The following is a 22787-nucleotide window of genomic DNA, read 5'->3' on the forward strand; positions in this document are numbered from 1 at the left end:
AAGCTAAAGATTTTCTTTAGCAAGTCGACCGTAATGTTCTTTTCCTAGATTTCTCAAGGATACTTCGTTCAAATCCTATATACCAAAATTTCCTTAAGTCTTATTCAAGTCTCCTCTTAAAATATTTCTAAGATCTAGGGATCGCAAGCTTAAACTTCGAAAGGACTTTACTAATTTCCGGAACATCGCATGATTTATTTCGAAAAGAAAACTTTTCCACCAGGGTGTCAATTGATTTTTATCCTTGCATATTTCTTGACATTATTATTTTTTTTCTTTCTCTAACCTTGTGCTGATTCAAGTGCCTTGCCTTCATTTTGGCTTGCTCCCACATGTGTCATGCGGACATCCAACCACGAGCAATGCGCTCTTTCTCAGATTAAACTCATACCTACTTGGCAGTGGAGTTGCAGTCATTTATTTATGCGTTGATCCTGGCGACTTACCTTCGTTTTGGCTTATCCCTATATGTGTCATGCAGACATCCAACTATGGGTAAGTGCCTTTCTCAACTTAACTCTTATCAACATGGGTTTCCCCATTGCGTTGACAGTGGAGTTGTTATTCTCAAAAAAAAAAAAAATTCTAAATAGCTAGGTCGAAAATAAATACCTCACCCACAAATTTAAAATGTGGCAAAGTTCTCATTGCCAAAAGATTGAAATAAGTCATGTGATGTTCTTAGAATGCTTCGTAAAGAGAGTTTGAAAGAAAGCTAGCAAACCCTTAACTTCTAGAAATATTTCATGAGGTGACTATCTTAAAGTTAAGTTGACTCTAGTATATATGAAAGAAAAAGAAGCATATTTTTTATTATTTAAATCAAAATTGGCAAAGAGACAGCATGCGGTAACTTACTAAATTTATCCATGTCAAATGATTGTGGTAATCAAAGAGGATGCGGTGATAAAACTTTTAAAACTAAAATGTGATGTGATAGTGCAAAATTTGAAAAAAGTGAAGGAAGAATACAACCCCCAAATTTGCGTTGTCGCCCGCATTGTGTATTGACGCATCCTTCTTTGCGGTGATCTATATTCTTTGGATTGCAGTGACTGAATTTGATAAGTTTCTTCTTTGTGTAACATCTCCACAATCCTACGCCTCGATCGTTGCACAAAAATAGAGAGAGGGTCAAATAAGTTTAAACAAAACAACATTCTTTTACCACAAAAAAATTTTTTTTTTTTTTTTGAATAAAAGTAAGAAAAAATAAAGACTGAAAGGATATAGTGAATTGAAAATTCTGGGTACTAGAGAAGAATTGTAGATTCCATGATTTCCAAAACTTGTGTCCTTAATGGATTTCAATCGTCTGATAACGCAGGGACTACCTACTTCTTTCTTATTCAGGGTCTCTTAGTTCCACCGAGTCGACTTGGCAATGTCAGCCTTCTCCGTGATATACTTTTACTCGTTGCCCGTTAACTTTGAATATGTTGGTTCCATCTTCATTCGACAATTCGACCGCGCCATGCCAAAATACTTCTCTAACTATGAATGGTCCGAACCAACGTGATTTCAATTTCCCAGGGAAAAGCCATAGTCTTGAATTGAATAGTAAGACCCTCTGCCCAACTTGGAGGTTCTTGCCGCATATGCGTTTGTCATGCCAGCGCTTTGCGCGCTCCTTGTAAATCTTTGCATTCTCATATGCGTTGATCCTCCATTCCTCCAGCTCGACCAATTGAAGTTTTCTCGCTTCTCCTGCTTTCTCCAAGTCAAAGTTTAGCTTCTTTATCACTCACAACGCTTTGTATTCCAACTCCAGAGGCAAATGACACGCCTTACCGAATACCAACGCATACAAGGACATACCTATGGGCGTTTTAAATGTAGTCTGGTATGCCCACAACGCATCATCGAGCTTTGTTGCCCAATCCTTTCACGAAGGCCTTACTACCTTCTTAAGTATCAGCTTGATCTCTCGATCGGACACATCGGCCTGATCATTCATCTGCGGATGGTATGCGGTCACCACTTTGTGGAGAATGTTGTATTTGCGCAGCAACTCTTTAATAGTATGATTGACAAAGTGAGACCCTTCGTCACTTATTATGGCACGTGGGGTGCCAAAACGAGTGAAAAAATTCTTCTTCAGGAATTGAGAGACTACTGCTACATCGCTTGCAACACACGCCACTACCTCCACCTACTTGGATACATAATCGACGACTACAAAAATATAATTTTTACCATTTGATAGAGGGAATGGTTCCATGAAGTCGATCCTCCATACGTCGAACAATTCAAGCTCCAAGATCATGTTCATAGGCATTGCATGTTTCCATGAAATGTTACCTGTGCGTTGGCACCGATCACATTTCATCACATAGTCAGCCGCATCCTTAAACAATGTTGGCTAAAAGAATCCACTCTGTAAAACCTTGGCTGCAGTGCGTTGTCCTTCAAAGTACCCACCATAAGGTGAGTCGTGACATTGTGATAATATGCGTTGTTGAGCAGCATTTGGTACGCATAATCGCAGAATCTGGTCTGCCCCCTTTTTATACAGATTCGGCTCATCCCAGTAATAATATTTGCATTTATTTTTTAGCTTCCTCTATTGGTGGTAGGTATAATCTTCAGGAAATTGTCCGTAAACTAGATAGTTGACTATGTCAACATACCAAGGCACCATATTTACATCTGACTCATTGCGGTTAACCTTAGGATTTTCCAATCTGGATAAATGATCCGCAACTTGGTTCTCCGTTCCCTTGCGATCAATTATTTCTATGTCAAATTCTTGAAGGAGGAGAACCCACCTGATCAACCTCGGCTTTGCGTCCTTCTTTTTCATTAAGTACTTTATTGCTGAATGATCAGTATGGATGAATACCTTTGTTCCCAACAAATATGCTCGAAATTTTTCCAACGTAAAAATTACCGCAAGAAGCTCTTTCTCTGTGGTGGTGTAATTGGTCTGAGCAGGATTTAATGTCTTATTCGCATATGCGATGGGGTGTAAGATTGTTTTTCTCTTTTGTGCCAAGCTTTTTCCATCGCATACCCGCTTGTATCGCACATTATTTCAAAAGAAAGTGTCCATGCAGGTGCAATCAACACGGTTGCGGTAATCAACGCATTCTTCAAAATTCTGAATGCGTTGAGGCAAATAGCATCAAAATCAAATTTTCTGTCAGCCTCCAATAGCGCACTCAGTGGTCGTGCTATTTTTTAAAAGTCTTTAACAAAGTGCCTGTAGAATCCGGCATGCCCCAAGAAACTTCGTACAACCTTCACGCTTGTTGGAGGTGGAAATTTTTCAATTGCTTCGATTTTTGCTTTATCCACCTCCAACCTATCCCACAAACCTTGTGCCCCAACACTATGCCCTCCTTAACCATAAAATGGCATTTTTCCCAGTTAAGAACCAGATTCGTCTCTTCGCATCTCTTCAGTATCTTCTCTAGGTTGGATAGACAGACTTCATAAGTGTTCCCATAAACAGAGAAGTCGTCCATAAAGATTTCAACAGAATCCTCAAAATAGTCTGAAAAGTCGGCCATCATGCACCTTCGGAACGTGCTTGGTGCATTGTAGAGGCCGAACGGCATGCGGCAGAAAGCAAAGGTCTCATATGGGCAAGTGAATGTGGTCTTGTCTTGGTCTTCTGGAGCTATCATAATCTGGTTATACCCGGTATAGCCATCCAGAAAGTAGTAAAAGTTATTTCCAACTAAACGATCAGCATTTGATCAATGAACGGTAAGAGAAAATAATCTTTCTTGGTTGCCGCATTTAGCTTGCAGTAGTTCATGCAAATGCGCCACCCAGTGACGATTCTTTGCGGTATTAATTCATTCGTTTGGGACTACCGTCATGCCACCCTTTTTCGGCACACACTACACGGGGTTGACCCACATGCTATCTACTATTGGATAAATAATGCCCGCATCTAACCATTTAATGATCTTCTTTTTAACGACCTCTTTCATCGCAGGGTTGAGCCTGCGCTGATGTTCGATCGTTGCCTTATGGTCTTCTTCGAGACGAATGTGGTACATACAGTACACTGGGCTAATTCCTCGAATGTCGGCGAGCATCCAGCCAATTGCTCGCACATGTTTCCTCAGAATGCTCATCAACGCATTCTCCTTGTCTTCGTTGAGTTTGGAGGAAATAATTACTAGCAGCTTCTCGCTCTGCCCCAAAACCATGTACTTTAAATGATTCAGAAGAGTCTTTAATTCCAATGTTGGTGGTTCTACTAAGGATGGTTACGTTGTTTTTCTTTCTTCTTTTCCTGTTGGCTCTTCTTCTCGGTTTGCAATCATCTCTTCTTCCTTGCTTGTTTTTGTTATGATAGCATTACAAGCAGCCATGGATGCGCTTGCATCCCCTTCTTCATTCTCTTCGTCAAACTTCTCTTCTTCAATCAAATTCTGGTCGTCGTCTGAGTCATGTAGGTCTTCTTCTTCATGAAACTTCATGGCACGAATTATGTTGAACTTGAGCTTATATCTATTGATGCTCAAAGCGATCTCCCTTTTATGCACATCAATCTGGGCATGACCTGTTGATAAAAATGGTCGCCCCAGGATGATGGGCACATCTTCATTAGCCTTGTGATCCAAAATGATAAAGTCGGCTGGTAGGATAAATTTGTCAATGCTGATCAGCACGTCCTTCACCTTCCTCTCTGGATGCACCAAAGATCTATCTGCAAGTTGGAGAGTCATAGTCGTGGGCGCAAGTTGCCTCACATTCAGCTGCTTAAAGATCGGCAGAGGCATCAAATTGATGCTGGCTTCAAGGTCACACAAAGCTTGCCCGATGTACAGTCTTCCTATGGAGCAGGGTATAGTAAAGCTCCCAGGATCGCTCATCTTTGGTGGAACTATTGATTTCGAACTTTGCATTAAAGCCACCGTGGCAAACTTACCAGCTCCCTTTTTCTTGGTTACCATATCTTCAGAAACTTTGCGTAGACAGACATTTCCTCAATCGCTTCACTGAATGGAATATTAATATGTAATTGTTTTAACATAGACAGAAAGCGTTGGTACTGTACCTCTTCATTCTTTTTCTTTCTAAGTCTCTGCGGGAAAGGTGGTAACTGCACTCTCACAGTCCCCTTCTTTGTTGGCTTTGAGGTCGACGCAACTTCTGGCACTATTGCTTCTTTTTCTTCTTCTTCTTCTTGCATCACCACAATTTCAGGTTCCACCGCAATGGGAGCAATCTGGCTAGGCTTCTTTCTCTCTTCCTCCATAGTTTTTTCACTTCGCAATGTCACAACCTGACATTGCTCTTTACCTGATCCCCTCGGGTTACATGGGAGTCCTGTTGAACTCGGTAGAGTCCCTTGCGGTCTATTCTTTAGCTCACTTGCAATCTGGCCCATCTGTAATTCTAGATTGTGGATGGACATGGCCTGACTTTGAAGCACCGTTTTGTTTTTCTCTATATATTGCTTCAATAGGCTTTCCAAGGAAGAAGATTGTGGCGGTTGTGAGCTACTAGCTTGATTGCTTGTCTGACCGTTATTGCACGGGAAGAATCCAAGTGGCCCTTCTTTCTAAGCCACAGGTTGGAAATTCTGCTACTGATTCTTCCATATAAAATTGGGGTGGTTTCTCCCCCTGGGTTGTAGGTATTCGAAAAGGGATTATTTTCCACAAAGTAAATAGACTGTGGATTCTGTGGGCATTCTTCCATTACATGCCCATCACTGTAAGTCGCACACCTTGCGGTGTTTTGATTATTTGCGTTGATTTGCCCATTTTGCTGTGTTGGGCTGCTGATCGCAATTCCCTGAATTAAGTTCATCATTGCGGTCATCTGATTCTGTAGTGAAGTAATAGCACCATTACTTGCATCATCCTTCATTCTCAGTCTCTGATCACTCTCTTTCCAATCTTCAAGGTTCTTAAAGATGCAATCCAAGATATTCTTAGCGTCGTCATACGATTTATCAAGCAGACCACCAGCAGCTGTCGCATTGGTAGCGGTCTGCGAAGCGGAATTCAAACCATGATAAAAGATTTCCATCTGAAGGCAATCTAGCAAACCATTGTGTGGACAGTCCCAGACCAACCTCTTAAACCTCGCCCAGGCATCGTTCAGCGAATCGTCCATGTCTTGTTCAAAATTTATTATAAGTTTCCTTCGTCTAGCATTCTTAGTCGATGGAAAGTATTTCTTCATGAACTTCTCTACGACCTGTTCCCATGAAGTGATCTCTCTCGAGGGAACACGCCCATTTTCTTACCTAATCACTAAGAGAAAATGGGAACAAAGTTAGTCGAACTTCTTCGGCAGAGATGTTCGGGAACACAAAACTATTGCAGATTTCGATAAAGCTACAGAGGTGGCACCTCCGAATTGTCCTATAGTCTGGATCATCTGCAGCATCACCGGTTTCATTTCGAATCTGCTTCCATCGAGGGCAGGCCTCATGATTCCTAGAGAGAAATCATAAAGGTTTGGCGATGCATAGTCCTTAATAGGTCTATTGCGATCGTTAGCCAGAAGGATTGGATTCACCATGACGTTGCTTTCGTCTGGTGCTCCGTTTCCAGGATGCTCTGCCATCTCTTCTTTATCTGACTATTGTTGTTGGCGGTCTCTTAATCTTCTTCTGAATTCCTCTCAATCTCTAGGTCGTAATTCGCCAGAGATTGAGAATCTGCAAAGAAATCAAAAAAATTACTGTTAGCACACTATTTTGCCAAAGTCCCCAGCAACGACGCCAAAAACTTGATGCATTATTTTATGATGTGAAATTATGGATGAAATGCGTTAATGAAGTTGCGTTGAGTACTTAAGTTTTCTCAACGGAATCCAAGTGTAAACCCCATTGAGTTTTCTGGTAAGTCCTGGATCGAACTCAAGGACTTGGAAAAATAGGTTGTGGTGGTAATTTTTAGGAAAACTTTGCGGTAACTAAATAAATCATTATTTGTTGAGGTTTTTGTTTGTGGTAATGAAAAATAAACAAATGTGGCGGAGTTTGAAAAGAGTTGAATAAATGGAAGATGTGATGCGTGTGCGGTGAACAGGTTAAGAAAAGTTTCGGCTAACACTTCCTAGGATGCGTTCGTGCTATGCGATCATGCAACATGCATACAACAGTAAACCACCTCTCGATGTGAAATGCCACGTTTTCTAAGGCTAGAACGCATGCGATATATGCGATAAGTCTACAGGGCCTACACATAAGCCTCTATTCTTATTTATGCGATGACAAAATGACATCCATACAAATATGCGATCACATAATATCATACCTATCTCTAGGGTGCATGCAATGCAGTGTTGACAAATAGAGCTTATCTCTAAGTCTCTATTTCTTGTTTATGCAATTCTAATCTCACTCTCTCGAGTCTAGATTCTAATCTAGCTCTCTCAAGTCATTAGGTTCTTTCTTTAGACTCTCTCTCGAGTAGCTCTAAAGGGGTGCTGGGCACAACATAAAATAAGACAATCGTATGTATTGAAGATCCTAGGTCATTTTAGCTTAGTTCTTCTCAACCCATTCGATTAGTTTAGCTACTCATGTGTACTAAGAGAGTGAACAGATGTAGAATAAGAACTTCCATTGTATAAATATAAAGATGAAGTACAAAATAACAATGCAAGGATAGAATAAAGAGCCTGGTAGCAATCTCTTGCTGCCCAGGCTTTTACACTGTTTTTCTACTCGTGTTCAAAAGATAATCTCGCTCCCGTGAGAATTGGCCCACTCTCTGCTTCTACACCTCAAGGTTCTCTCTCGAGTTGCCCTGAGCGATCTCCGGTGTCTTTACTCTTCTCTTGCTCTGCCTTAAAATAAAAAGGAAAAACTATGGACAAAGACGTGCTAAGCTAACTGATGAATTTTCTAATTAGTGAACCCCTTTTCTGAAGGATGCCTTTGGTATTTATAGAGCTTCCGGGGGAAGGCGGCTTCTCTCTTATGATTGCTCAGATGGGATGGCTTTAATTCCCTGACTGATGCGCCGAATATTTGTCACCGAAAAGCTGAATGTACTTGTTATCGATAGCGACTGTCAACTTAATTCGGATTCGACCATCATCAGCTTTCTGTCCCATCGCGATTAATTATGCCTTTCACCCAGATGCACCCTCCAAGTTGTGCCGACCAAGTTGCAACAATCCTTCTTGAGCGAATGTTTGCAAACACAATTACCGCAAAGCCTTGCGATAATGCTGCGCTCGACCAATGATTTCCTATGATCGCAATTTCCGCCCTGCGTCAACGCATATTCTGCATAAAAACTCAAAAATCAACTGTTTCTATGCGATGAATACATGCGACCACAGTATTATGAATTTGATGCTTTTTGGACGCAATCCAACATATTTTATCAACACAAGCCAACATTGTTTAAGAACTTAACACTATGATAACGTGTATTTCTATCCGTTATCAGGCATCCAAGACTTCCATGCTTACATACATAACTTCTTTACTCAACTCAACACATGCAAGTGCACGCTTATGCCCTTGTACACATGTCCTTTCAGTGAGTTGTCTGCTTGTTCAAAAATTCCATATTCAAATTTTAATTTAAATAACTTATTTTCCAGATCTTTTCTCAAGAATTTCCTTCTACAAACTTGTTCAAAATTTTCTGCTTACCTTAAAATCTTAGCTCAAAATTATTCGTGGTTTGGCCAGAAACTTCAAATCTTCTTCACTGGCCCAGATTTACCCGAGAGCTCAACCTTCTTGCAATCTCTTCAGATTCTAGCTTAATTTCCTTGAAGATTTCTTCTAACAGCCTTTTTTCATCAACTAGACTCACCAAGTTTTCAGACAGTTTTGGAATCACCTCAATAACTCGAATGGATTACTCAAACCAAGCTTCTGAAGTTGGCCTCCCCTTTTATACTAAAAGACTACATGCTCAACTTTAAGTCTTAGACTGCCACCTCCACCTCTAAATGGAATTTAGATGGTCTAATCTCAACTGCTGTCCACCTTAACCGGTGATTAAGCTAGAAGCTTCCCTTAAATCTTTAATGCATAACTTTTGTCCTCAGCACTCTTCAACGCATAGCTTACCTTTAAGCCATCGCATATCTCCTATGGTCACATGCTTCTAGACCAATGCATGCCTCATCCATCGTCTTTCTTCAAGACCAACGCCTTGGCTTTCCCTTGCTCACACTACTCTCTTAGCCAATGCTTCATCATGCTCATCGCCCAAGGCATTGCCTTGTTGCACGCTCTACCTCACTCACTAACTCTCAAGGCTTTGATCATCGCATGACCATCACCAACGCATGGCAAGCTCTCGGCCATCGAAAATCAACTAGCTAACGCCTACAACATCATGCCAACACCTAGCCTTGTTTGCTCATGCCATTTTCCTAGCATCATGTCAACACTTAAACAGCACCTTTATGTTATCGCGCGGTCACACCAATGCTCATACCTTGCTTTGCCAAGGACAACATCCCATCACTTGGTGTCATGCTTAGCGGCGCACCACTTGCCAACGCATGCACACCCATCCTCGGCACAACCTCAACTTGACAGTGTCTCACCTCGCGCATCCTATTCTCATGCTCATCAACAAACACACACCGCCTTCAATGCCTAAGGCTTTCATGCTCTCGCATGCATACACTTGCCCATCTAACCTCTCATGGGCTTTGACCAATGCATTGCCTATGCTAGCACATGGCAATCACTTCGGCCAATCACTTAGCTTCTTGGTCTCATGCCCATCTTAGCCCCAACTAACCTCTACAAATCTTGGCTACCACACACCCAACACTCCATAATTCACTATAACCTGGCCTTAACACATAGCTCTTCACTTAGGAAAATTTTCACTTACTAAGGCCAAACACTTAGTCTAAAAAAATCTTCATCTTCCTCCATGCCTATCATGCACTCTACTAATCTCTATAGAGCATGGCTTCTGCCTACAAGGCCTTATGCACCTATGCATTAACTCCCCCAATGCATAGCCCATTTTGGCTTCCATACTTAGCCAATTTTCCCTTGTTAATGGTCTCAATACTTTGAACATTTCCCTTTCTTTTCCCTCATCACACTTTTCCCTACCAACATATTATTAACTTTCCCTTAATCTTGATCAACATGTTAATTATTTACTCATTATCATACTTAACTAGGGAAACAAGGATTCGGGGTTTACAAAGGTACCCAACTTTATCCTTATACTATAGACCCTTTAGGTTGCATCTTGAACATTGATCCTTGTATGTTTCCACATACAGTTCAATACTCATAAGGCAGTCTTGGATGTTAGTTTATTGAATTTAGAATTATTAAGAAAAAATAGAAAACAACACAATAACATTTATTGAATTAACATCTATAACTCTTTATTGATGACAATCAATTAATAGCACTTGCTATCTACGAGTTTTAGGGCACAAAACCCAACAATATCCACTTGGATTTTTTGTTATTTGAATTCCAAGGATAATATCAACAAGACCAAAGTATTTTATATGAAAATTTGATTTCAGCATCCTTTTAGTGGAATCAATAACATTTCTATTTGTGCCCATTATTAACATGTCATCCACATACAAGCAAACAATGACATACTCTTGATCTATGGTTTTAACATAGACACATTTGTCATGCTCATTTATCTTAAATCCATTTGAAAACATAGTGTGATCAAACTTTTCATGCCATTGTTTAGGTGCTTGTTTCAACCCTTTCATGCCATTGTTTAGGTGCTTCAATCTATAAAGAGACTTAACAAGTTTATAAACTTTGTCTTCAAGTCCTTTAACAACAAATCATTCATGTTGTTCCATATAAATTTCTTCATATAAATCTCCATTTAAAAATGCAATTTTACATCCATTTGGTGTATTTTCAAATTTTGTAAAGTTTTTATTGCAATTAAAATCTTTATAGATATAATACTCGTACTAAAGAATAGGTATCGATGAAATCTAGCCTCCTTTTTGGCGAAAGCCTCTAGCTACAATCGAGATTTGTGCTTATAAATAGTGTCATCAGCCTTCAAATTTCTCTTATAGATCCATTTACTCTCAATTGGTTTACTTCAATAAGTAAATAAGCTAATACCTATGTATTGTTCTGTAAAATGGATTCTAGCTCACTATTGATAGCTTCCTTCTAATAAGGTGCATCAAGAGATGATACAGCTTCTTGAAAAGTCTAAGGCTCACCTTTTATCATATAAGTTATGAAATCAGGTCCAAAAAAAGTAGTTTTCTTAGCTCTTTTGCTTCTTCTAGGTTCAAATTCAGTATTCTGATCTTCTTGACCTTTCGAAGAGCTAGCCTTATTTAATTCTTTTGGTGTAGATAATTTTATGTTCTTCCCCCTTTAAAGAAAAAATATCTTCAAACAATTTAGCTTCAATAGATTCTATTATGGTATTGTTATTGATATCAAATATTTTTTATTTAATCATCATGAATCTATAAGTAGTATTATGCTTTGCATAGTCTATAAAGACACAATCAATTGTCTTAGGCCCAAGTTTGGTCTTTTTTGGTAAAGGAACTTGTACCTTTGCCAAACACCCCACACTTTCAACATTTTATATGAGGCTAACTTTCCATTCCACACTTCATATGGCGACTTATTAGTCTTGTTATGAGGAATTCTATTTAGTATAAAATTTGCTGTCAGCAAAGCTTCTCCTCCCCCTCCCCCACCACAAATTGTGAGATAAACCTGAACTATTTAACATGCAATTAATCATGTACTTTAAAGTTCGATTCTTTCTTTCAGCAAGTCTTTCCCTTGCCTTCCACTGGGGCAGTTGAAGTATTTTTCATGTACAGCTTATCACTGTCATCTAGCTTCTCATATGTAATGAACAATGACTTGTCCTTACAAATGTGCCTAGTAGAACCAATATCAATCTACCAACCTTTGGTGTTTGAAACCATATTTACGTCAGAAATGACGGTAACCAAATCATCATTTTCCACGAAATTGGTTTAATTGTTGGAACTTTGTCCCTTCTTGTGCTTGCACATTGCAACAATATGGTCATTCCTTGACCCATGATTCACATTTTTCTTCTGAAAATTCTACTTCTTAGGTTTATGGCTTAAGCTTCTAGTGGAGTTTTATCACCTTTTATATTATCCTCTTTAATACGGAGTTTTACCATGAGGTTCTCCATGGATAACTCCTTTCACTTGTGTTTGAGATAACATTTGAAATCCTTCCAAGAATGAGGCAACTTCTCAATCACAGTAGTAACTTGGAATGGCTCACTGATGTCCAATCCTTCACTTCGCAAATCACCAATGATAATTTTCCATTCCTCCATCTAATTGACTACCAACTTGTTATCAACCATCTTATGATCTAAGAATTTTCCCACAAGGAATTTCTTAGTACCAGCACTTTCAGCTTGTACTTCTTGCCTAATGCCTCCCACAGTAGTTTTGATGTATTGTAGGCATTGCAATAGAAATTATACAAAGTATCCTCAAAACTACTAAGTATATAATTACTAGACGAAAAGTCTAAATGCATCCATGCTTGCTTTGCAACTTCGGTTTCGGGAGTTACAACTTCTGGCAGGGTAATTGGACAATCTTCCTTCAAAATATGTGTAAGACTCAGTGTGGTGAGATAGAAGATCATCTTCCGTTGCCATCTCTTGAAACTGTGTCTCTTGAACTTCTCTAGTTTTTTCAGCGTGAGGTTTGACAATAGGCGTGTTGGGAGGTCCTAAACTCGCAGTTCGTAAATATTTTTAACATATCCTATTTTTTAATAAAAGTATTATTGAGTATTTTATTCAATAAATTGTTGTTGATATTGCATTTTGTTATAAAAATCCAATAAACGAATCCATGGTTATAATATGAATACTTCAACTTTATGTGGCGACATAAAAGAGCTACAAGTTTTAGTATATATCCAAAATGGTCTATAAGTATATGGATGAGATTGGATACCTCATCCCGGTGACACTATTGGATGAGGCCCATTTTGTATACTAATACAAATAATATGATCCCAAAATCATTTATGTGGAGACATGTGAGTGAGGGCATCATATGCAATGAGTTTGCATAAGACCGGACCTCGAAATAGTCACTTTTCTTTATAATAACTGTTTACTATTAAAACTGACTTTTTCAAACTTACTGACCTAAGGTAACTCGATCTTAATCTTAAGCTAATTATGAAGTCTTGTTTATTCAGGATTATCCTTTGATCTGCATAGGTGAGAGTAGTCCAACAGCACTGCTCAATAAGCCTCCCATTTTGAGGAAAGACCGGATAGATAGTCGGGGACGTAGCTTTGTAATATGGAATTCACTCCTACCCGACTTAGGGTTAGCAGATAAGTTGTTCTCTTAAGCGCTGATTCTTGGTCTTGAACAACAGGGCCCCGCCCTCTCATGATCGAGAGGGTCTTGGTTTATTAGTTTGACTATAAACCAAATTATTCTATAGAGGATCAGTGGGAGCTTAAGGAGCAAGCTATATTTACAGGGGTAAAACGGTAATTTTGACCTAGTTGTAAATATAAACAAACTATGAAGAATTGACTTAATAATTATGTTAAAAATGGAGAGAAATATATCTACAGTGAGGAGAGTGCAACTATCAAGCTATAGTGGTTTGTCTTGGTAGTTAACAAATAGTGATTAATTTAGTCTAAAGAGTTTAGCCAATTGATCTCAAATCATTGGAGATCATGAGATGTAGGCCCATACGGTCCCTCTACTAGCTCATAATATATATATTGGATTAATGAATTGAACCGATTTGAAATGTTGAGATTCGAAATTAGGGCTTTAAATTTAAAGTGTTCAAATTCAATTTGCCATTAATTGTATTTGATTCAATTAAAACATTTGATTTTGTTGAAATTAAACGAAATTGGAGAATTAAAAAATATTTAAATAATGATTTAAATATTTAATGAGGTGAAATATAATATTTAATATTTGATATTAAATTTAATTAATTAAATTAGTTTAATTAATTATCCAATTTTATTCAAATTTTGAAATTGTTCAAAATTGGTAATTTGATTAATTAAATTTTGAATTTATTTAAATTTAAAATTATAAAAATTAAAATTAAAATTAATTTATAAAAATCAAGTTTTAATTAAAATTAATGAATCAAATTAAATTGATTAATTGGATTAAATATATTTGAAAGTGGAAAAATCCAAAAATTGAATTTTTCCACTCAAATAACACCTAGAAATTGAAGTGGCATCAGTTGTATTAATCATTTGGTTTTTAACTATAAATTAAAGTATTGATTTCAATTATTAGGCCATGCAATCAGTCTAAGAGCTGAGATTCTGAAGAAACTTTTCCTCTCAAAACCCTCATCCATCTCAACTCTAATGGCCTCAATTCAGTGTTTCCACTATACATTCCAAGCTTGGGAATAGTAGATAATGTCTCTATGGTGATCCATTGCAAATTTGAAGTCTCAATTCGTGGAGTAAAGTTGTGTTTGAAGAGATTCATCAAAGGTTGTATCTCATGAAACCCTGTCTCTGCAAAATTTGTTTTTAGCATGCTTTTGGATTTAAATTAAGTGTAATTAGAGTGCTTATCGATTCTGATTTCTTCCACTGCAAGTTAGTTTACTCTATCAATGCGATCCCATCATGATAGAAGTAGCGACATTGGTGAAGGAGTTTGCAGCTATCAGTTCAAATATATTAATTGTCTTCAGAATGTTGGGGGGAATTGTTATATAGAACTAAATACAATAGCAAATTGATTACACCTTAATTACTAGAAACAATATACTCAATGTATAATATTTAAACTCAAATGAAAGTCAGATGGTGTAACAAAGCTTGGATATAAAAATAACCAAGGACTTGAAAGAACTTCAAAACCTTTGGAGACTCAAAACGTAGTCGAGGCATGTTTCTGGTAAGCACTATCCTGAAGACAATTGTTCACTTTGTACGGGTTGCAAGCAGTCTACAGCGATCGTCTCAGCAGGATATAATGACTAACTCTAATAGAAGTGCAACCTTGAACTACTCGGATCTAGCAGAACTTTTAGATACTTTCTCTCAACTCAACTCAAGGATAAAAGAAAGAAAGAAAGAAAGAAAGAAATGATAGAACTCTTCAATCTGAAATCGAGTTGCTATTTATAGGCTAGCAACTTGATAACTCTCCAAATTACAAAATAAAATCAAATAGATACAAAAATTGAAACATTTGTTAAATTTAACTCAATTGAGTTGTTACTTGACAAAAATCAAATATAACTCATTCAAATTGGAAATAACTATAAATTTAACTTTCATACTACAAATTTAACTTTCATACATATTAAATTTGTACATGAAACATCATTTTAATTTGAAATTTCAATTCAATTTGAAAATTTCTAAACAATGAATTTAATCTACACCAAACTTTCACTTTCTTTCATTATATATATCCAACAGCCTTTTTTTAAACAACAAAACTATTTTAAAAGTGATTATTAAACCAGTTAAATAAATCAATTTTCAAGAAAAATATAGTTTAATTAGTTGTATGGCTGTAAAAAGAAGAGAAGAACTAGAAGAGGGATAAATTTGTAGGTACAAAAATTAAGATATAAATACTTCGTTGTAATTGTTAAATTAATCTTTACATAATGATTATTTTTCCACCGAGCATACTACCCATGAAAATAGGTGGCATTGCACTAAACTGAGTTTCTAACCTCTATTTGTTGTTTGATATTAAATTATTCGGCTTATCAATTATCTTGTTGAAAAATTAACATCTTGCTTGACTTCTTTAAGTGTACTTTCAAATTTCATTAGTCATACTTACAGTACGTTCCCGTTACAGAGTTACACTCATCTATATGAAACAAATAAAATACTCACAAATGTATATTTGTTCATATTATAAAAGGATTGAGATTAGATATTAATTTTAGTAATATATATTTATGTTTTATTAAATTGTCTTACGATCCCAAAGATAACAAATACTAATTAGGACATGTTTGGTAGTGATTCGAAAGTGGTTTTACAATCACTGTTATCATTTTTTAAATCACTATAAAACATGTTTTTAATTATTCAAAATACCAATTTTGATTATATAAAAAATTGCATTTAGAAGTGTTAAATTAAATATTAATTTTGAGTGATTAAAGTCATATCTTAAAGTGATTTTAAACATGACACGGCGATTTTAACATATCAAAATTATTCCCAAACATGCATTTAGAAATTAGAAAAGTAAAGAGAGTTATCCTAAGGAGATTTATGTAAGATAGAGTGAAAAAAGAATAAATTAGGAGTCATAGTATATATAAGCACCAAATGTAAAATTAGATAGCAATATGAAAAGTTGAACAATCAATAGTACATAAGGTGTCAAAGTGAAGTTAGCTCAATAGTAACTGACATGTCGTTTTTTTAATGTTGGAGATTTTAGAAAGAAAAAAAGAGCATATATATTCAACTTTTATCATTATTTTAAAACAAATAAAAATTTAAAATCTAATAACAAATAAGTTAAGAAGAAAACTTGATCATATTAAAAAATGAAAAACCAAAGATCATGAATTGAACTTGTCATAACACCCCTCACATGATGGTACCTTAAGTTCTTGGGTACAATATTGTCTCTATTTTATTTGGAAAGACATGAAAGAGAAATGTAGCAATATTATTCTTGAAGTGAATGGGGAAATGAATAGATGATGTTGAATTATTGATTGACAAAGAAAAAATTCTCCAAAGTAGCATCTTTCCAACAAAATAATGCCATTTCTTTTGGGGGTGGAAGAAGAGAAAAATACAATGATTGCCATCACCCACCACCTTCCTCCATTGATGCATTATTGAAATCTTCATTTAATGAGAACACACATATACAAGAAAGAAGGCAAACAAAGGCCCACAAAAATCCATTCAAAATAAACATCATTAACTTAAACTCCAATACAACAACCTACATTTAGTTCTAATCATTCAAGTTTTTTCATAAACACCCTTCATCTTTATATTAATAATTATCATATCCATATATACTCAAAAGAAAGAACTTAATTTTTTTCCCATCTTTCATGTGCTTTTTTTTCTCTTTTTTTTTTTCTTTTTGGTCCTAGAGCCCCATGTGATGTAATAGAGAAATTGGGGTTTTTAATAGTATATAAATAGTTTTCTAATTGGATCATTATTGAGATATACCAAATAGTACAGCTCAATTGTCATACAGCATGTGTTAGTAGCGAAGAAGTTGATGGTTTGAAGTTATACTAGAAAAACAGTATTTTTTTTTCAAGAAAAATTAATAAATCAGGATTTCTCAAGTTAGATATATGTAGAATTGAAAAATGGTAAGGTAAATGAAACATAAATAATTTTCACATGTCTAACACATTTTTATTTGATTTGATGTGAGATTGATGACATTGGATTCACGTATTGAATTTTCATTGGTATGTTGCGACATTTTCATCGATACTTTCACATTTCTATAAATTTGACATCAACATAAATATAATATAAATAATAAATATTTTAATTTGTTTAGAAAGACTAAAATATTTATTTTTAAATTGTATATTTTCAATTTTTTTTTAGAAATAATTGATTGGCATCAACATTCTATCGCTATTTTTCGAAAAGTGTGACCTCAAACATTTACGTTAATATTTTTTCAAATAAAATCCTTTGTTTAATTGTTATAGAATAAATTCGACAATGTTTTGTTTTGACCAACTACCTAACTCCACACGAAACGGGAACCCCTTTTGATGGGATTAGAAAATTCGCAAGAGAATTAATATATGTAGATGTGTACATTGATCTTGCTTTTTTATTATTTTGACTAACTTATGGAAGGAAACCTTTGGAAATCTAGAGGTATAGATTTACAACTTTATTATTATAATTAATTTAGAAATAAAGACATAGTTTAGTCAAAGGTTAAGATTTGCATTGCAAGTTTCCAATCCAACAAATGCCACTAAAAATATAAATACAAAAATATTTTTATTAGATAACGCCACCATTATGTACTCTCCGGAAATTACATCTAAATATGGAGGGAAGAACATTATCTAAAAAATATTTTTTTAAATTACTTAAAAAAAAAAACTTAAGGAAACGTCAGAGTTGTAATGACATGAACAGATTTGTTTATCTCTTGAAAGATGTGACCAAACTGGACAATATTAACAACATTCCTAATAAAAAGAAAGTTATCGACAAGAGATGAGAAAACAAAATGGTAAAAGAGAACAAAATTTATTGAATATTTTTACACATTAAACTAAAATATTTGGGTAATAAACAAAACACCAAAAAGGCATAATATTTGTGTTTTTCGTATCTACAAAGACAAAGCTTTAGCTTCAAAGTGGGTAGTAGGTTTGGCTGATTAGATATTCACCAAATGCAACACCAAATGTTTCCAAAATGCCTTGGCTTAAAAAGGCTCCATAGATAGAGTAATACTTAACAAATAACACAAGCATTTGGATTCTCTTCCATGCTATGAACATGATAATAAGTGGTCAAATGAGGGTTATATGCTCTATAAGCCTTAACCATTTCCATAACTGGGTCAGGTTGTTGCATTTGCATTGGCATCTGCATCGGTATTGGCATCGACATCGACATTGGCATCGGCATTGGCATAGCCAGTTGCGGTTGCTCTTTCTTCTTCTCTTCTTCCTTCTTTTCGCCTTCCTTCTTTGGCTCGTCTTTCTTGTCATCCTCCTTCTTCGTCTCATCTTTCTTCGCTTCGTCTTTTTTGGCTTCTCCTTCTTTCTTTGGCTCCTCCTTCTTGCCTTCTTCTTCTTTCTTTGCTTCCTCTTTTTTGGGCTCTTCCTTCTTTGGTTCTTCCTTCTTGGGCTCTACTGCTGGCCCTACTGAAATTATGTCTGTTGGCCAATATTTCCTCAGCTTGCTTACTACATTCACTGGATCCACTGTCCCAATTACTGTTAGCTTCCTCTCTTTCATGTCCATGGCAATTAAATCAATCCCTGCAATCCCATCAAAAACAAATTTAATTAATTTAAAATCACTATTATATTGTTATATATTTTCCCTTTCTTATCTTATAAATATAAAATTATATTTTAAAAAATTGAATTGCCTTTTTTTATAATGTACAAAGAGAGGTATGTGATTAACTGCACCTAATCCTAGCCTTTTTTCTAAAGCGAATAAGCTTTTAACTTTAAACTATCAACTTAGGCTTTTAATCAATTTAAACAATTATTATTTTACATTGCATCAAAGAGTATACGGTCAGATCCCTGCATTGTCATTTCCTCTCAAGAACAGTGATGATAATAGCAATAGTTGGATTTTGTTATAATTAAAAATAGTTTTTAAATATACTACCTAAATAACTTGATGTGTCAGATGAATCATGTTTTGCTCTAGGCAGAATATTCCTTATAAGACCAAATCAAGCTTTTGAACAGTGATTATAGTTTAAATAAATTGTGGATGAAAATTTTTGAAGTGGGTTTTTTATGATTAAAGAAAATCTTAATCATTCTTTATAATAAATAGTGAAAAGCAGCCAAAGAAAGAGTATGTGGGTTAGGTTTGGTGGTGGGGTTGGGTAAGTTAGAAGATCAAAATCTCTCAACATACATCAAACTCAACAGAATTCTCTCTTGAGAGAGACATGTAATTTTCGAAGAGTTTAAAGAAATTTTGTCTCTAAGCAATCCCAAGTAGATTCATAATTAATTAGCTTCACATCAAAGCAAAAAATTGAGGGGGGAAAAAAAGCACACAAACCCAAAACAAAACAAAACAAAATCATGGGAAAAAAATAGAAACAATGTTAAAAAGAACCTGAAAGTGTAGAGACTGTCTTTAAAGCCTTCTGCTTGGCCTTGTCATCATGTAAATCCAATTTCAATATGAATTTCTGCAAAAACCCAAAAATTAAAAGAATAAGAATAAGAATAAGAATAATAAAGAGATCTACAGTTAGAATCCAGATATCATCAATTATATTAAAAAAAAAAAAATACCCTTTTAAGAAAAGGGAAAACCCAAAAGAGAAACATAATCAAAATCCAAAAAAAATCAAAAGAAAAAAGATCAAATTTTTATTGGGGAATCCACCATGAAAGAATCCAAGCCCTAAAACCCATGTCTTAGATTCTCAAAAGAAGAAAATAAAAACACCATTTTTGAGATCTCATAAGAAAAAGATAGAGAAATGGAAGAAGGAGAAGAAGAAACCTTCATAGTTGGCTTGTTGAGTTTTACTGAGAGATGGATGGATGAAGATTGAAGAGAAAGGATAAGAACAAATGGGCTTTGATGAGAGAGAGAGAGAGAGAGAGAGAGAGAGGAAGAAGAAGAAGAAGAAGAGCACAAGTAGAATTATGCTTTGTTGAAAAAGATGGAGAGAGTGAGGTTTATTTTCTGAGCAGCCTTAGTAGTACCAGATAAAAAAGAGAGGAAAAAATAAAGGAGGAAAATTTGAGTCCAAACAAGAATTGGCAGAGTAGGAGAGAGAAAAAAAAGTTGAGAGAGAGAGAAAGAGGAGCTTTTTTTTCTTTTTTGGGGGGGAAGTTGATAGATGGTGGAGATTTGAAGGTATTTGAGAGATCCACTCTGTCCTAATTTTTCTAAACCCATGCATTTTGAAGTAGCAAGTAAAACCGACACCGTCATACATTTGATTTCTTATTATAATGCTTAGTGGGTTGGTCTACGTGAGATCCACGCGCCGCCTTTTGTCTTTTTAATTTTCTTTGAACGACTGATCCTTGGTCCCACTCTCCCTAGATCTTCGAGATTTGTTTTCTATTATTTTTTCTTTGTTGAATTAAAAAAGGTGGCGCGTAAGATTCACGCGCGGATTGTTGTTCTTATTCTCTCGGGAACCTGATAATATGGCTGCTGGGTTAAGGTCATAGTCCAAGTTTTGAAATCAAGGCACCAAGCGACGGCGCGTGAGAACCTGATTTTGACTTTGAGGGTTTGTTTGTTTCATTTCATGCGTATCTTAAATTCTTATAGAGTCAGCATCTAAATTACCGTCCCAACATTTAAATATTTTTTATAGATCTGAAGAGTTTTGGATATTCTTTCAAAATATAGATTTTTCATATTGCTGAGTAGAGATGTTCATTTAACCTGCAGGTCTACCCCGAACGGGACGGAGAATCCTCGATTAGATGGGGAATGGGGGAGGGAGTGAGAAATATTTTTTTCCTATTGACCAAACGGGGAAGGGGACGAGGATTACATTCTCCGACTCCGACCCCATCCTCGCCCCATCCCGGCGAATATATATACTCAACTAACTAACATATGACATATATATAATAACACATATCCATCATATATATATATATAATTACATACATACATATATATATATATTACAATATTGATGTTTATGAACAATGACTTATTTTTTACTTTTCATCTCAACTTTTTCATGCTGTCATACATTAGATGTATTTTTTTAATATTTAAAATTTTATTACTTTCATGACAATGAATATTATAATGTTTTAGTTAAATGCTAGATTTGTAATATTTAAATTTTAGTAATTATAAGATTGAATTAAAATAAATATTGTTAACCATATATATCACATATTTTTAGTTATATTGTAATTCTTATTATCTTTTAGCAATATATTTAAATTTAAATTCAAATGTTATTTTAAAAAAAACTTAAATTATGATATATTATTTTGTTGAGAAAAATAACATATAAAAATATTATAAATTGTATTCATTTTAAAAGAAATTCAAATTGATAAAAATAAATATTTTATATAAGTTCAAATTATATCAAATTAATTATAAATTAATAAATAGTCGCAAGGGATTCTTGGAACATTACAATTTAAAATATTTCCGAGTAGAAATCCTACGAAACAAACATAGTTATCAAAATATTTTCATCTGCAAAAATAATTCTTAATATCTATAGCTACAGGCTTCTAAGATTCCGATTATCTATATTTCCAAGAAACAAACGACCCCTAATTATCTTTTTAGAAGATTTGGCCAACAATCATGGCATTAAACTTTCATCAAATCACTATAGTGAATATAATATAAATAATTGACGTTTTAACTGATTTGAGAAGCATAAATTATTTGTTTACTAATTGAAATCCTATTTTGAATTTTTATTTTTAAAAAAATTCTAAAAATATCTAACATCTACCTTGATATTTTCGTAAAATTGAAACATGACATTTTAAACTTTGGTCGTCCAAGAGTTTGAATTGGACTTTTATGAAGGGATTATAAGTGTACAAACAAAAAACGATGAAATGTCTTAGACCCTTATGTAGATAAGTTCTTATTGATAATTTGATAAATACTAAATTTTGCATACTTGGGATGAAGGCTTTTAGGCTTTTTTACATGGAATTTGTCAAAATACATCTAAGGTGAAACAACTACGATGTGGTTGAGATGCATTAAAAATAAATCGTAAATATATTTCGAAAGTGCATTTACTAATTATAAAATGACATACAAAAATGTAGAATTTTATATCCGTATTCAAATTATGAAGAGGCAACTAAAATGTCACGATCTCATTCAATGATTCATTATCGACATAAGACACTATAAAAAAAAAAGATCATATGTGACGTTGATAATTATCAACAGAGACCCAAAACCACGTCGGAATTAATCTCCTGACGTCGTATATGGTGTCGGAGATTTCGTCGAGACAAACTTGTGGGGAGACTATCTCCCTATGTCAAAATACAAATCGTAGGGAGTATGGAAATTCGAATTGATGTTTTGATGAAAACTTGAATATATAAGAGGTGAGTTTATGTTTTTTCTTTTTTCAGTTCAACATCTCGTGTAACAATT

General features: G+C 35.1%; 1 protein-coding gene across 2 annotated transcripts; it reads right to left on the reverse strand.

The window, feature by feature from the left end:
* Positions 1-18178: 18178 nt before the first annotated feature.
* On the reverse strand, positions 18179-20592 carry LOC120068577 (heavy metal-associated isoprenylated plant protein 39-like). Of its 2 annotated transcripts, none has more exons than XM_039020390.2 (3): positions 20166-20592; positions 19770-19845; positions 18179-18940 (listed from the first exon to the last, which is right to left on the reverse strand). In XM_039020390.2, the coding sequence occupies exons 1-3, from the start codon at positions 20169-20171 to the stop codon at positions 18408-18410; spliced, it is 615 nt and encodes a 204-aa protein (XP_038876318.1). In that variant the 5' UTR covers positions 20172-20592; the 3' UTR covers positions 18179-18407. The 2 variants fall into 2 exon arrangements, with proteins under 2 accessions (XP_038876318.1, XP_038876319.1); XM_039020391.2 differs by having other exon boundaries at positions 20046-20171.
* Positions 20593-22787: the final 2195 nt, after the last annotated feature.

This window comes from Benincasa hispida, chromosome 12, assembly GCF_027475165.1.
Source record: "Benincasa hispida cultivar pf3 chromosome 12, pf3_genome.v1.1, whole genome shotgun sequence".
Taxonomy (NCBI): domain Eukaryota; kingdom Viridiplantae; phylum Streptophyta; class Magnoliopsida; order Cucurbitales; family Cucurbitaceae; genus Benincasa; species Benincasa hispida.

Coding starts and splice junctions, on each gene's coding strand:
- LOC120068577 (XM_039020390.2), bottom strand. Junction 18,941..19,769: donor GACAGTCTCTACACTTTCAG/GTTCTTTTTAAC, acceptor ATGGGATTGCAG/GGATTGATTTAATTGCCATG.